At 43.0% G+C, this 13,302-nt stretch overlaps 1 protein-coding gene across 3 annotated transcripts in view; it reads right to left on the bottom strand.

Moving 5' to 3' along the window:
- Window positions 1-13,302, bottom strand: part of xkr7 (XK, Kell blood group complex subunit-related family, member 7) — a 95,812-nt gene that overhangs the window by 58,614 nt on the left and 23,896 nt on the right. For all 3 annotated transcript variants that reach the window (XM_037105528.1, XM_037105529.1, XM_037105530.1), the window contains exon 4: window positions 5,334-6,028. In XM_037105528.1, coding sequence (XP_036961423.1) covers window positions 5,334-5,926 — 593 coding nt within the window. In that variant the 5' untranslated portion in view covers window positions 5,927-6,028. The remainder of the gene's footprint in view (window positions 1-5,333; window positions 6,029-13,302) is intronic.

Below are 13,302 nucleotides of genomic sequence, written 5' to 3'. Positions count from 1 at the left end.
GAAAGAAAAAAGATAAAAGTCAATAACAACAGGGATTTTTCCTTCACCCAGTGTTTCGCATTCTAAGAAAACAAGGATTGTCTTCCGAAGACTTTTTACAGCAGAAACTAATTTTATTTCTGTGTCATTTCTTGCATCATATTTAAAAATCAGACACAGCGTTCACTGGGAACAGGCTGAATATTAAAACATGTTTAGCCGGCAGCATATGCAGCAGACGGAGAGAAACCACAAGGTGTTGCTCATCTTCTCTGAATGACTAAAAGGTTAAATAGAGATTAAAGATGCATCTGATACTTCTCACTGTTCATCAGCTTCACTAATTTTAACTACAGAGACTCGGGGAAGGAAAAAAAAAAAAAAAAGCAATAATTACAACAACTAATTCATGAAAGCCACGTCCGTGAAGAAATGCGTGGAGGAGCTCAACACCTCTGGACTGAACCGGACTGTGAGCCAGATGTGATCATGTGACATCAGCGATCGACCTCACCATGAATCTTGAGGCTGAATGAGAGCAAATCCCTGCAGCCGGGTCCGAGAATCATGTGGAAACTTGTAACATGCATTAATCAAAGCCGTCTGACGAGCCTGTTGGGCCGGATCAGGATCAGGATCAGGATCAGGATCAGGATCAGGATCAGGATCAGGATCAGGATCAGTCCGGCCCCATCAGGAACACGACCAACAAGTCCATTGAAGGGAGGAGGTTTAGGATGGATGGAGGAGTCAAAGATCGAGTCCAGTGTCAAATCCAAATAGACGTTGATCACAAGTTCATGCACTTTGGCTTCCTGTACTCACGTAAACGAGCTTCTGGGAAACTCCTGCCAGAGAGAAGATATTCAGAAAAATCTGATTTCTGTGTTTATGTGTGAGTTTTTTTGACCCGCCTCTTTTGTTTGGCAGGTTTCTGATTGGCCAGCGTGGCCTTACAGTCGAGGTCATATCACCACCTGTTGCTGTGGCACACGCTCGACAGCAGATAAGTCGGTACGGGTGAGAATTTCTTTGAAACCGGAGGAAATAAATACCTGTGTACATGTGGACAAGGTCTTATGATAACTCCTGAATGTACACAGTTATATTTTCCTACGTTTCTTGGCTAAAGCTGAACAAACTGACGTGACGACGGTCCGGTGTGTCGTCATGGCTTAGCTGTTTTTGGGAACGCTGATATATATAGGGCACTTAAAGAATCACTGGTAACTGGATTCAGTCATTAAGTTACGAGGATGTGACATCGGAGGCATCAAAGGTCGGTCTTTTAACTTCCGATCAGCGGTTCCCGTCGTCCAGATGATGTCCTCGAATTCCTTTAGTTTAAGATGTTTAATTTACTGTCATAGAGGAGGAAATAAAACAGAAACTGTTCAGACTTAAGATGCTGGAATCAGAGATTTTGTACTATGTTTTGTGTGAAACTATTTAATTCATCACTGCAGTCTCGTCTGCAGATCTTGTTTATATTTAAATATCAATAAATACAAATTTTGGTTTATTTTTATTAAATACCAAGAACAAACTCTGATCCAGTCCAGCTTTTTCCAGGTGTAGTTTCCCTCCGCCCAAATGTGACTCAAGCTTCTTTATGTCTCCATCTTTGGTTTTCTCTCCATCATTCATCTTCTCCTCATTCTGACTCGGTCGAGCTGCTACGATGCAACATTTCATGCAGCTTTCATACCACGAGCATCATGTCAACAGAGAAATCAAGGCTTTTTTGTAATTCTACACATTGATTAGACGATAGGATCTGAATCTCGGGGCGGTAAAAAAAAAAGGAGAAAGGGAATATTCAGCTGCAGGTGAAGCTCCTGAGCTGCTCTCCAGCCGTGTGCTGAATAAATCTCAGCTCATCGAATCTGAAACAAACTGGAGTCCGACTCGACTCCGAGGTCTCGCTGAACGCTGTCCAACGCTCCCGGCAGCAAACTATCACATTAAAAAACCAACTCATTGTCATTCTCCTGCTCTCAGCCTCTTATTGTTGTTCATTAATGCAGTTCATTACTGAGTCTGCATGTAATTATGCTCGTGTGAATTCCCACACGCTCTATTTCTGAATCAGCTGATGCAACATTGTTTAAAAAAAAAAAAAAAAAAACTCTGTGTTTCTGTGTCTTCTTCTACCTTCACACTGAGGTCAGAGGTCGGCAGACGAGTAACTGGTCGACATTTCTTCACCCTGAGAAGTGATTTAAATCCTCTCTGGGAGGATCCTGACAATTACAACCAGAGTATTCGTTATCCTGCCTTTGTTGTTGAAGTGTCTTTGAGCAAGTCGCATATCAATTACTTGCTCCACTGACCTTTGACCTTCATGCAGCTGCAGTGGTTCAAACACCAGAAAAGCCAAGTTCAGAAGTCCTGACGGCTCCTGGAAATGTTTGCTGTTCTGTTTTCTGTTCTAAATGTTAAAATAACCTCTGAAACAGAAACTTAAGACTTCATCCAACAACCGTCCGCACGAACGAGCAGATAAAAACCAGCTTCCTGTTGAAGTGGCAGCACGACTGACTCTGGAAGATTTCACAGCCAATAAAAGGAAGTTTTATCTTCTCTGTCGGGTTCTGCAGAGTAGAACTGAGATGTTTAAACTAGTTTCTGGATCAGTTCTGACGTCGCTGACTGGCCCCGGTCTCATGGGTGTTTGGACGGACTTGTTTCAGGTGCTGGTCTCACCTGATGGTCCAGTCCAGTGGATATTTTTCAGTTCAGGGTTTCCTGCCCAGCTTTCATAGACTAGATAAGCAGTTCTGACGTCACTCAGGTGTCGGTTCACCAGAATTTATCTGAAGATGATGCTTCTATCCTGTGGTGCATCTTTGCCATGAATCCAGCTGCTGTATCGCAGACAGCTGGACTTGTTTGAGTTTCTTGAAGAAAAATCGGTTCAGCTGGTATCAAAAAACTTCATATTACGGCTGAACGTGACACTAAGATATGTATCTGAAAACATTTTGTGCAGAACCAGACTTAGTAGTGACTTGGTTTATAGTTTATCAGCACTGCCTGGTTTTAATCTGCACCACAATCCTCCAGATGGTGCATCTTTTGCGTCATTTGCAGGAAAAAGAAATGTCGTAGCAGAATTTTACAGTCGATGTTAAGTTTAGTAACGTGGTTCTCGTCCTCTGGGTCCAAACAGCCACATGTGACAAGTTTAAAAAGATCAAATTTCTCTTTTGGTGGAACTCAAAGTCGTCTCAGACATGATCAGGTGTTGTGTTTTGTGAGGAGTCACCAGAAAACGTTTGGCACCACCGGTTTTAATCTTTAAGAACTGCTGTATTTCATAAGCCGGTCACAGGTTTTTAACTCTGCCGAGGATGATACTGTTCCCTCCTGTGTTCGTGTGATATTTGTTGGTCGGTTGGTTTGTCAGCAGGATTTCACAAAAAATACCAAACGAAGTTCCACAATTCTCAGATGGAGGACGGGTCTCGGCCCAGAATGGACCCCATTAACTTTTGGAGCAGATCCAGAATGTTTTTCTCACTTTCTTCAACACAGAGAGAGCTTTTTTTTTAAAAAAAAACAAAAACATTTTCATTCTTTCATTCTCAGGGAAGGATGCACAAATCATCACATCTGGGTGGCTGGTGTCTGCGAGTGGGAACAATTTGTTGTGGATAAAAGAGACTGCTGGGCCTCGGCGGAGGTAGGCGCTCTCCTGAGAGCCTTTCTAGATATTTTATGTAAACTCTGAGAAGAAAACTAGCAACGACAGCTGTTAGGTGAATTTAGTTGGGCGAAAAGGATGTTTTCCTCTGAGTAAAAGTAAGAAAAGATTCAAGGAAAGTACTTATGATGCGAAAACCGGAGTACAGCTCTCGGGCGATTGTACTTCTTTCCTTTCACTGACAGTTTGTGACATTCAACAAGAACATTTTGTCTCCAGTTATTATTAATTTATACTATCAGAGTTCTTACAAAGACTTAATCAAAAAACATTTAAGCACATATCAGTATTGTTTCCTGATTTTAACACTTCTAGATCAAAATCAAAAGGGCTGAACTTGTATTATTATTGACCAGTGTTGACAAAAACAGCAGTACGTATCAATTCTGAATATTTCAAACAGTTTCAGCACTTATTGTTCACGATATCGATACACAAGTGCAAAGAACACGACTTTGTTATAATGATCTTTTAATAAGAATCTAAAATTGTCCTTCCTATTATATCAAACATGATGTCAGATATCAATATTTTAGAAGGTTTTGTATCTAAGTTAGACATCTCGTGACATCATTATTATTGAGGGTGATAATATTTGTTTTTTGTCTTGACTTGACCTCGAGCAGTCTGGAAATAATTCAGCCTTGACTGCAGCTCCGATGCTGCACGTGAGACTTTATTCTTCTCATCACAGCAAACGTTAATGAACTTGTGATTTATTTTATTTCCTCACAGAGATATTTTCTTGTGATTGTGATTGACTTCACCTCTTGAGAAAGACAGCTTGAGAAAAAAAAACAAAAAAACAGTCATTTCTAGAGACGAAATCTTCACATTCGACTCGACACGGTGTCTCGCGTGAAGCCAACGTGGCTCTGGAGGAATTTTAATCAAAGCGAGCCACATGTGTGATGAGAATCCACACCGTTCAAAGCAGCGCAGGAGAGGACGCTGTGGGTGGGAACGCTCCTTTAAAAAGATTCTGCCTGTGCATCCTCTCATTTTACATTCTACCAAGTCCCGCTGATGCTCTCATCCAAAACTACACTGAGTGTGGAGGGAGAGAAAAAAAACAAAAAAAAGATTCAAGACTCAGTAACATGACAAGCAGCCAGAGGAGGAGAGCGGCGGGATGCGAACATGCACAGAGCTTTGATTATATTCCTGTCAACATGTCAGGACGGTGACAGACCAGGGAACCTGGGACACACACTGTGTGTTCAGACCATATGCAACCATCCACATTCTGTCACCATCAGGACAGAGAGGGCAGATGGACAAAGAGGCTCATGGGAGAGTTATCCCCTATTTTTACTATGACTGTAGTAAGTGAGAGAAGTGGCGGCTGCAGACTGGAGGAACAATCTCACTGTTCTCAGGTCGGTTTCTGCACATTTCAGCCGCCGTGCATGTGAAGGGAAGGTGATATTTTCAGGGGGGAGCGAATCAGCGCACACACGTAAAAATGAACGTGCATGGGCATAAAAATCACGCACACGCATCGAGCACGTACACACACGCGCACACATCTCCAGAGCAGGAGAGTGTTCAGCTCACATGTTAAACACGCACGCACACACGGGCGCGCGCGCTCACGCACGCACACACACCCCTCTTGTTCTCCACCGTCCAGCCCAGCGCTCCTTACCTCCAGACTTGCCCCAGCTGCAGGACGTGGAGGACGGTTTGAAAGACCCACATGCAGACGGTGCAGCACCTCCGGGGGGCCCCGACTCTCTCTGCCGTCGCAGGCGGGGCAGAGGACGTGTAAACCGGGGTGGCATTCGCGGCGTTCCCCGCCGCCGCGCAGCCGCCGCGCTGGTCGCTGTCCTTGGTGCTTAAAGTGTTGTCGCTTGCCGCGCCTGCCGCCGCCGCCGCGCCGGTCCCACTGCCGCTCGCCGCTCCGTCCCCGCCGCTCAGATCCGAGTAGTCGTACACGAACCACCTGAAACTCAAGACCTGGACGACCGCTGAGGGCACCACGACGAAGACGAGCGTCAAGCCGAACCACCAGTAGTCACCTCTCAGGTAGTAGTCGGCGGCCAGCCACAGGTCGGTCGCGCCGTCGGAGAAAAAGACGAGCAGGGCGCAGAGCACCCAGCAGCAGTCCAGCAGGGTGTAGGGCTTCCCGCCGGCGGCGCTGCACCGGGGCCGGTCGGCGGGGTTCCCCGGCTCCGAGAGGCTCCTGGGCGTGTTGTCATCTTCCACAGACACCGCTGCTCCATCCGACTTAGCGGCCATGTTGGTTAGGATAGGAGAGAAAGACAGAGAAAGAGGTGGGGATAGGGAGAGAGAGAGAGGGAGAGAGAGGGAGGAGAGGAGGGGAGGGAGGGAGGGAGGGGGCTGTGTGCAGGAGAGAGAGAGTGAGAGAGAGATTACATCATAACTAGCCTCATCATCAGCCAATTAATTGCGAGGCATCATTCCTAACAGCGCTGTTAACGCCGCGACACCAGCGCGATGTTTGCAGGACGTTCAGCGCGCAGAGACGCGATCCTGCGAACACTGACGACCCGCAGGCGTCCGAGTTTCTCTTCCTATCATTAGATCTCCGCGCTGCTCACCGACACCGGCTCTGCAGCAGCAGCGGCGGCGGCTCTGCTGCTCATGACAGCACTGTTGTTAAAACTCATATTAAGATGCTTTTTCTCCTCGCTGCTCCCGCTGAGCGTCACTTTCACACCAGTTTCTACTATAAAACCTTAATTTTTTTTTCTTCCTCCTGCACCGTGAATCTCCCTGCAGACAGTGAAATGTTCAAATGTGCTGTGCATCGGCTCAGCATCATGACCCTGGTTGAGTCCATGAGAGATGGGAGGCGATGCATTCAGCAGTCTTTAGTGTGTGTGGTTGTATTTACTGAGCTCACAGATGTAGAAACTCACATGAGCTCTTCAGGGAAAACCTCAGTCTGCTGTCTCACTGGAGCAGGAAGGTTAAAGGGTAATACCGCTGTTTTCTCCATCTGTCTTTCGCTCTGCACACCCTCTGCATAATTAAGTTTTTTTCAGATGCAGAAGCTCTCGTATGCATGTCGAAACAACATGGAGGTAAGAAGATCCTCTATTACAGAAACAGGAAACTGTGTATAATGATGCTGCACACTGTAAAAAAAGGTCTTTACAGTGTTTAGTGGAATCAATTTATATATTTTTTAATGAACTTAACATAAATGTGCGACGTTTTATTTGTTTCAAGTTGATCAAACTTCGGTTTTTGTAGATTTTACGTTCAGACCACTTATGAACTTATTAACACCAGTTAGTTTAACATTAAGTCTTTTAAGTTCAATCAGTAGAAATCACACAAACACTCGGTGAGTTAAAGTTTTTTTGCTGGTGACAGACGTTGCATTTCAGGCAGAAATGTGACGAAGAATCGGAAGGACAGACAGGAAGAAAGACAGGAAGAAAGACAGGAAGACAGGCAGGAGGACAGACAGGAGGACAGACAGGAAGAAAGACAGGAAGTCAGACAGGAGGACAGGCAGGAGGACAGACAGGAGGACAGACAGGAAGAAAGACAGGAAGACAGGCAGGAGGACAGACAGGAAGAAAGACAGGAAGACAGACAGGAGGACAGACAGGAAGAAAGACAGGAGGACAGGCAGGAGGACAGACAGGAGGACAGACAGGAAGAAAGACAGGAAGACAGGCAGGAGGACAGGCAGGAGGACAGACAGGAGGACAGACAGGAAGAGAGACAGGAAGACAGGCAGGAGGACAGGCAGGAGGACAGACAGGAAGAAAGACAGGAGATAGGCAGGAGGACAGACAGGAGGACAGACAGGAAGAAAGACAGGAGACAGGCAGGAGGACAGGCAGGAGGACAGATGCTGCCCAACGTATATTTGCAGTATTATTTTCCTCAAAAAGTTGCCAAAGGCCGTTTGTTTGGTCATGTATCGTTGGTTTGTAGGACATTTCTCTGTATTAAGTTGAGTGAAGGACGTGTGTAGTTAACCGACCGTTCAATCGACACGTCTTCAATACGCGAAGCCGGCTCATCTGTTCACACTGGTTCGGTTCGTCAATAATACTACCTCCAGAGGCGGATCAGCGCCAGAGTGAAATTTCCCGCCTCATCGCCTCCGAGAGATTCACACTGAGACGGCAGCGGGGAATTGGCGTACTGTGATTGGAGCTACTGTCTACACCACATTCTTACCTATGTGGGCCTTCTTGTTAAATCAGTAAATGTTACGCATGACGATATTTGCTTGTTCCAGTCACGTGGGTGTTTATTTGCATTTAGAGCAGAGGGAACGTGAGATCCAATCACAGGAGGTCACTGAGGACCCGAGGCCCGGAGATGTCCACTCGTGATTCGATCACTCGGGACGGATGGTGAAACCAAATGTGACCGGCCTCTGAAACGACAAATACATCCGCAACGTAAAGGATTTAGTTAAGGAGATGAAATCAACGTAAAACTCGACTCTGTGAACGTGTCCTGGTTTCGGAGGCAGGGACCCCTGAAAAGCGCTGCTGAACGAGTGAGGCAGAGCAATCAGCCAATTAACTGCGAGGCATCATTACTAACTGCGCTTTTAACACCGTGACACCGACACCGTGTTTTCAGGACATTCAGCGTGCAGAGACACGATCCTGCAAACGATTACGACCCGCAGGCTTTTTAGTTTTTGTTCCCAATCATTAAATCTCTGTCAGGCACATCACTCTGCCTCTGCTGTTCTGTGTCTGGTCCTCACAAAATGTGTTTTTCATTCAATTAGTCAAGAGGAAAACTGTTTGATTGAAGTGTAAATCAAATCAGTTAAAGCTGTATTGATGCATTTACTGTCCAGAGATCTACCGTACGAACATGTTCAGGCACAAGTCTTCGCTGCCCGTGACTAATTAACCATCTTAACACCTACAGACTGTATATTTTACTGCAGGGCTGTTTGGTCATTGTTGAAAACTGCTTGAAACTTTTTAATTTTCTAACTGTGGTGAGAACGTGACATTTCGTTCTCCTCAGTGCAGAAACGTGTTTTTCTAAAGCGTGTCAGAGTCGGAGCTGCGATGATCTGGGATCTCTAATTAGCTCCCCTTAGTCTCACACTCGTAATGGGCATCATTTATCAAAAATAAAAAAAGTATTCAGACAAATCAGTGCATTTTTTTTTAAATGTATGCCATGAAACAAAATCCAAAAGGCTTTGAGCTCTGAATTAAACAGAACTGAGCCGATAAAACACACCAGGGGAAGTGATTTTAGTCTCTGCTGCTCAGACCACTTAAACGTTTGAAATATGTGGGTGTAAAGATTTTATCAGCATCCAGATGGAGTTAAGAAGATGATGAGGATATTTGTAAAACTGCTTTACTTTACTTTTTTTTTTTTAAAAAAAAAAACAGTCGCTCTGTAAAACTGGAGGGAGGTTAATCATGTGGAAATTCTAATCCACATGTGCAAAAAAATTATGAATTTATTTGGTGAAAATGTTAATTAATGCGTGAAAAAAAAGCCCTACACATGTGAAAATGTCACCGTAATTTGAATTTTATATATTTACAAAATTTAGTTCACATGTGAAAATGGCAATTTCCTATAAAAGTGTATGAACATGTGGATTTTACATGTAAAGGAGCAATTTTCACATGTAATGTGCTATATTTGTTTCCATATGTGAAAATGATAATCCATACGGGCTAAAAGCGATTCACATGTGACATTATTTAGTTTTCACATGTTAAAATTTAAGTTCACATGAGGAAATGTGGATTTTACATGTGAAGAAGCAATTTTCTCATGATGTTATGTGCTATAATTTGTTTCAACACATTAGAATTATAATCCACATGGACAAAAAGCCATTTAGATGTGAAATTTAGTTTTCACATGTTAAAACTGAAGTTCACATGTGAAAAACGTGGATTTTACAATAGCAGATTTCACGTTTTCATGAGCTATGTTTTGTTTGAATTCACAAATTCCATGTGAAATTATAGTTCACATCTGACATTTTGTTTTTCACATGTTTACATTTTTGTTCACATGTGAAATTCTGGATTTTGCATGTGAAGAAGCAATTTTCAGATCATGTTCTGTTTCCACATGTGGAAAATATAATCCACATGAAATAAAAGCCATTCTCATGTGACATTATCTTATTTTCACATAAAATATGGATTTCACATTATTTCATGAGACATATTTTGTGTCCACATGTGAAAAAATGCCTATCATATATATTCAGATGTAATTCACATGTTCAGTGATCACTCATCTTTACTTGCCAGTTGTGAAAACGTCCAGTTCACATTTAATATTATTTTAGCTTCACATGTGAAACTTTCAGTTCAAATGAGAATTTGCAGTTTGCTAAGAAAATGTGGCTTCAGATGTGAAGAATATGTGTAAAAGTGGAAATCACATGTGGAGATGTGGAAGCAAATTTCACCTGATTTCATGATTTCACATTTCACATGTGAACAAAACCCATCAGTTTAAATAAACACAATTCACATGTTGACATTTTCATTCATATGTGAAGAGAAGCCTTTCACTTCATATCAGACTTATATTCACGTGTCAAATTTAAGGGTTTTATCTGCAATTCCATATGAAGTCCACTAAGCTCAGAGGTCTGGTTTCGATAAGGCCTCTTGTTTTGATTTCCCGCCCTATCAGGACTCATCATGCAGCCTCACAATTTTGCCAAATCATGTTAGTCTCCACGTCCGGGACAAACGGTGCCGAGAGCTGCGATAGCTCCAGATTAACAAACTGGGCTCTTTGTCCCACAGACGTTCTGGACTGACCCCGGCTCAGATAAGCGCCGCTCGGCCCCCGACGTGGAAACACGGCGGCTGATTAGTTTATTGAGGGAAGTGAAGCGCAGAGCCGTAATTCACCAAAGAGTTTTTTTTTTTTTTATTGCCTATTCTGCGCAGAGTTTATGGGATCTTTTCAATTAGTACACTGGCTGCTGTAAACAGACCAGTTGCTCTGTGTCTTGTCAGTTTTATGCACCGCTGCCTCGGCACAATCAGACAAATACACTATAAAGACCCTGATACTCAAACAGAGGCGGGTTAGAGAGCTGCTGGTCCGGGGCCAGCCGAGGAAGAAGAGACGATAACAAACATCCTCCGCTAACAACCGATGCTGATGAACTCTTGACGATATTATTTGCTTTGAACTGATCATATCAGCGAGTTTTATGTTCATCAAAGCCTGAGACTGATCTTCTTCTTCCTCTGAGCTCCACTGTTATCCAAAAACTGAACACATGAACAACAACTGAACTGGAAATATTATGGTAACACGTTTGAAAACTGGAGAATTTAAAATCTTAAAGTTAAGCAGAGACCAGGTGGACGTTTTCCTGGAAGTGAATTAAAGGAACTACCGGCTTTTTATAAACTGCTGATTGGGGAACAGAAGCTTATTGTTATTGTGGTAATTGAAAGATAAATCCAAAATATGTTCCTTACTGATTCTCATGAAATCTGCAGACCTGTAAAATGAAGTTATTCATCTCTTACCAGCAGCCTCCTGCTACCTGAACTCCACTATAAACTGTTCTTTCGGCTCCTCTCACTGCTTGTTTGATCATTAATGTAAAATGAGTGCAGTGGTTAGAAAGCATCAGTACCTACAGAAGTCCTACAGGTGAGCACTGGTCCAACAGAAAACACTGCTGAAGACATTATTCTGTCTGACGATATATTTTAATGCTCTTTTTTCTCTGAGAATCTGAATCACGTCTCTGGGGTTTTCTGTCTGTACTCGGAGTTTAATGAGCATCTGCTTCGTACTGAACAGACACAATTTCACATTGGCTCAGGGGTAGAGCCAGCGTCTTGTTATTGAAAGGTTGCTGGTCCGATTCCTCTGGTCTGCATGTCAAAGTGTCCTCAGGGAAGATACTGAACCTTAAACTGCTCCTGATGTGCTGCATGGCAGCTACCGCCATCAGTGTGTGAATTACTGTAAGTTGCCTTGGACATAAGTGTCTGTTAAATGTCATAAATGTAAATATCATGTTCACAACATACGCTTATTAGCTGACTTTCACAACAGGTCGACTTGTTTGAGTCAAACTATGATGTTTTTCTAAACTTAACCAAGTGTTTTAAACCTAAGCAGAGCACAAGAACAGTGTGGTGATGAGTTTGAACCTTAAAGAACTTAAAGAAATGTTCAGTTTTAATTAATCTGGTTTTGCAGACGTTTGCTTCGCTCATATTTATTCTGACGATCGGGTCGGACAGCTTCATCTTAGGCTACGCTGCTTCTGCCAAAGTCACAAAGGAACAGCGAGAGCTGAATATTAAAAACCATCCTGAAACTTTTACTCAACCACCAGACATTTGTTGAGGATTTCCACCGAATGTCAGAGAAATCTTGTTGATGTACACGTAATAATAAAACCTTCTGACGTCACTATTAAACACGCTCCATTATTATGATATTAAAAACGTAGAAATGTAAACGCATCATACGCAGAAATGTATGCCGACATTTATTCTAGCGACTGGGTTTGCTGTCTCCTCGTCACTCATCAACCCACCCTGATGTTTTTGAGGTAGCACACTGGAGTGTTCACCTTTTTAATCGCAGCACCCTCGTCAGGCCAGGTGGTGTGAATTCTCCGTGCGGTGGACAAAATGTCCTCCCGGGAGTCGCGGTTCCTCTTCCGCCTGCCTCACCTGAACTCACATCCTGTCGTCGTATCGCTCACAAGCTGCACCGTCACTGACAAATGAGGGTCATTACGAGTTTGAGAGCGCTGGGAGCTAATTAGAGGTCTCAGATCAGTGCCGCCGCCGCTGTGATACACTTTGGTGAATTCACACAGACTCCGAGCTTCAGAGGGACTTTTTAAAACATCTGCACCAGTCCACCAACAATTTCCTTTAAATGAACATTTTTTTTTTTTTTTATGTCTTGAATTGCTTTGGTAGCTTTCAGTGGAGAGTGACGCGTAATGAAGGTGATGTGTGTTTGAATCAAACCAACAACTCTGAGCAGCCGCGATGTGCTCGGAGTCTGTTAAACTCCCAGGATGCCGCAGGGCAAAGGCTCTTAGTTTTTCATTATGAAAGATATATGAATGTTATTTCAAGCACAAATTCATGAATGTAAAGATTCAGATAAATGTGTTTTCCACTACAGTGAGTTAATTTAACGTGTTAATTCCAGGAATGATGCAGAAACAAGACGACTGATGTTTAGTTCTAAAGAAAAGGTTTTTTAGCCTTTAAGTTTTGAGAACAACAAACTGAAAAACACAATAATACATATGACACCTACGCAGAGAAAGTTGAGAAGAACGCTCAGAAGAAAGAAAACCTACAACCCAAAAAAATCTTAAAAAGAAATATTGATGAAAAAGAATGATTGAGGAATAAAAAGCTGAGAAGAAATTGAACAATTGAGACAAAAAAAGTGTGAGAGTTGGTGGAAAACTGAGCTACAGCAGGCTGGAAGTGAAAGCAGGCAGGAAATACTGACAGGAAGCTGAAAAGAAGTACATAAATACATACATACATTAAATACATACATTAATCAATAAATACAGAGGGACTGAAGACCCATAAAGAAAGATTTAATAAAATCCTAAAACAAAAAGCTCAATTTTAAAAAAAAAAGAAGTGAAAACT

Source organism: Acanthopagrus latus, chromosome 7 (genome assembly GCF_904848185.1).
Source record: "Acanthopagrus latus isolate v.2019 chromosome 7, fAcaLat1.1, whole genome shotgun sequence".
Classification (NCBI taxonomy): domain Eukaryota; kingdom Metazoa; phylum Chordata; class Actinopteri; order Spariformes; family Sparidae; genus Acanthopagrus; species Acanthopagrus latus.
This window is presented reverse-complemented; position numbering and strand designations above follow the sequence as displayed.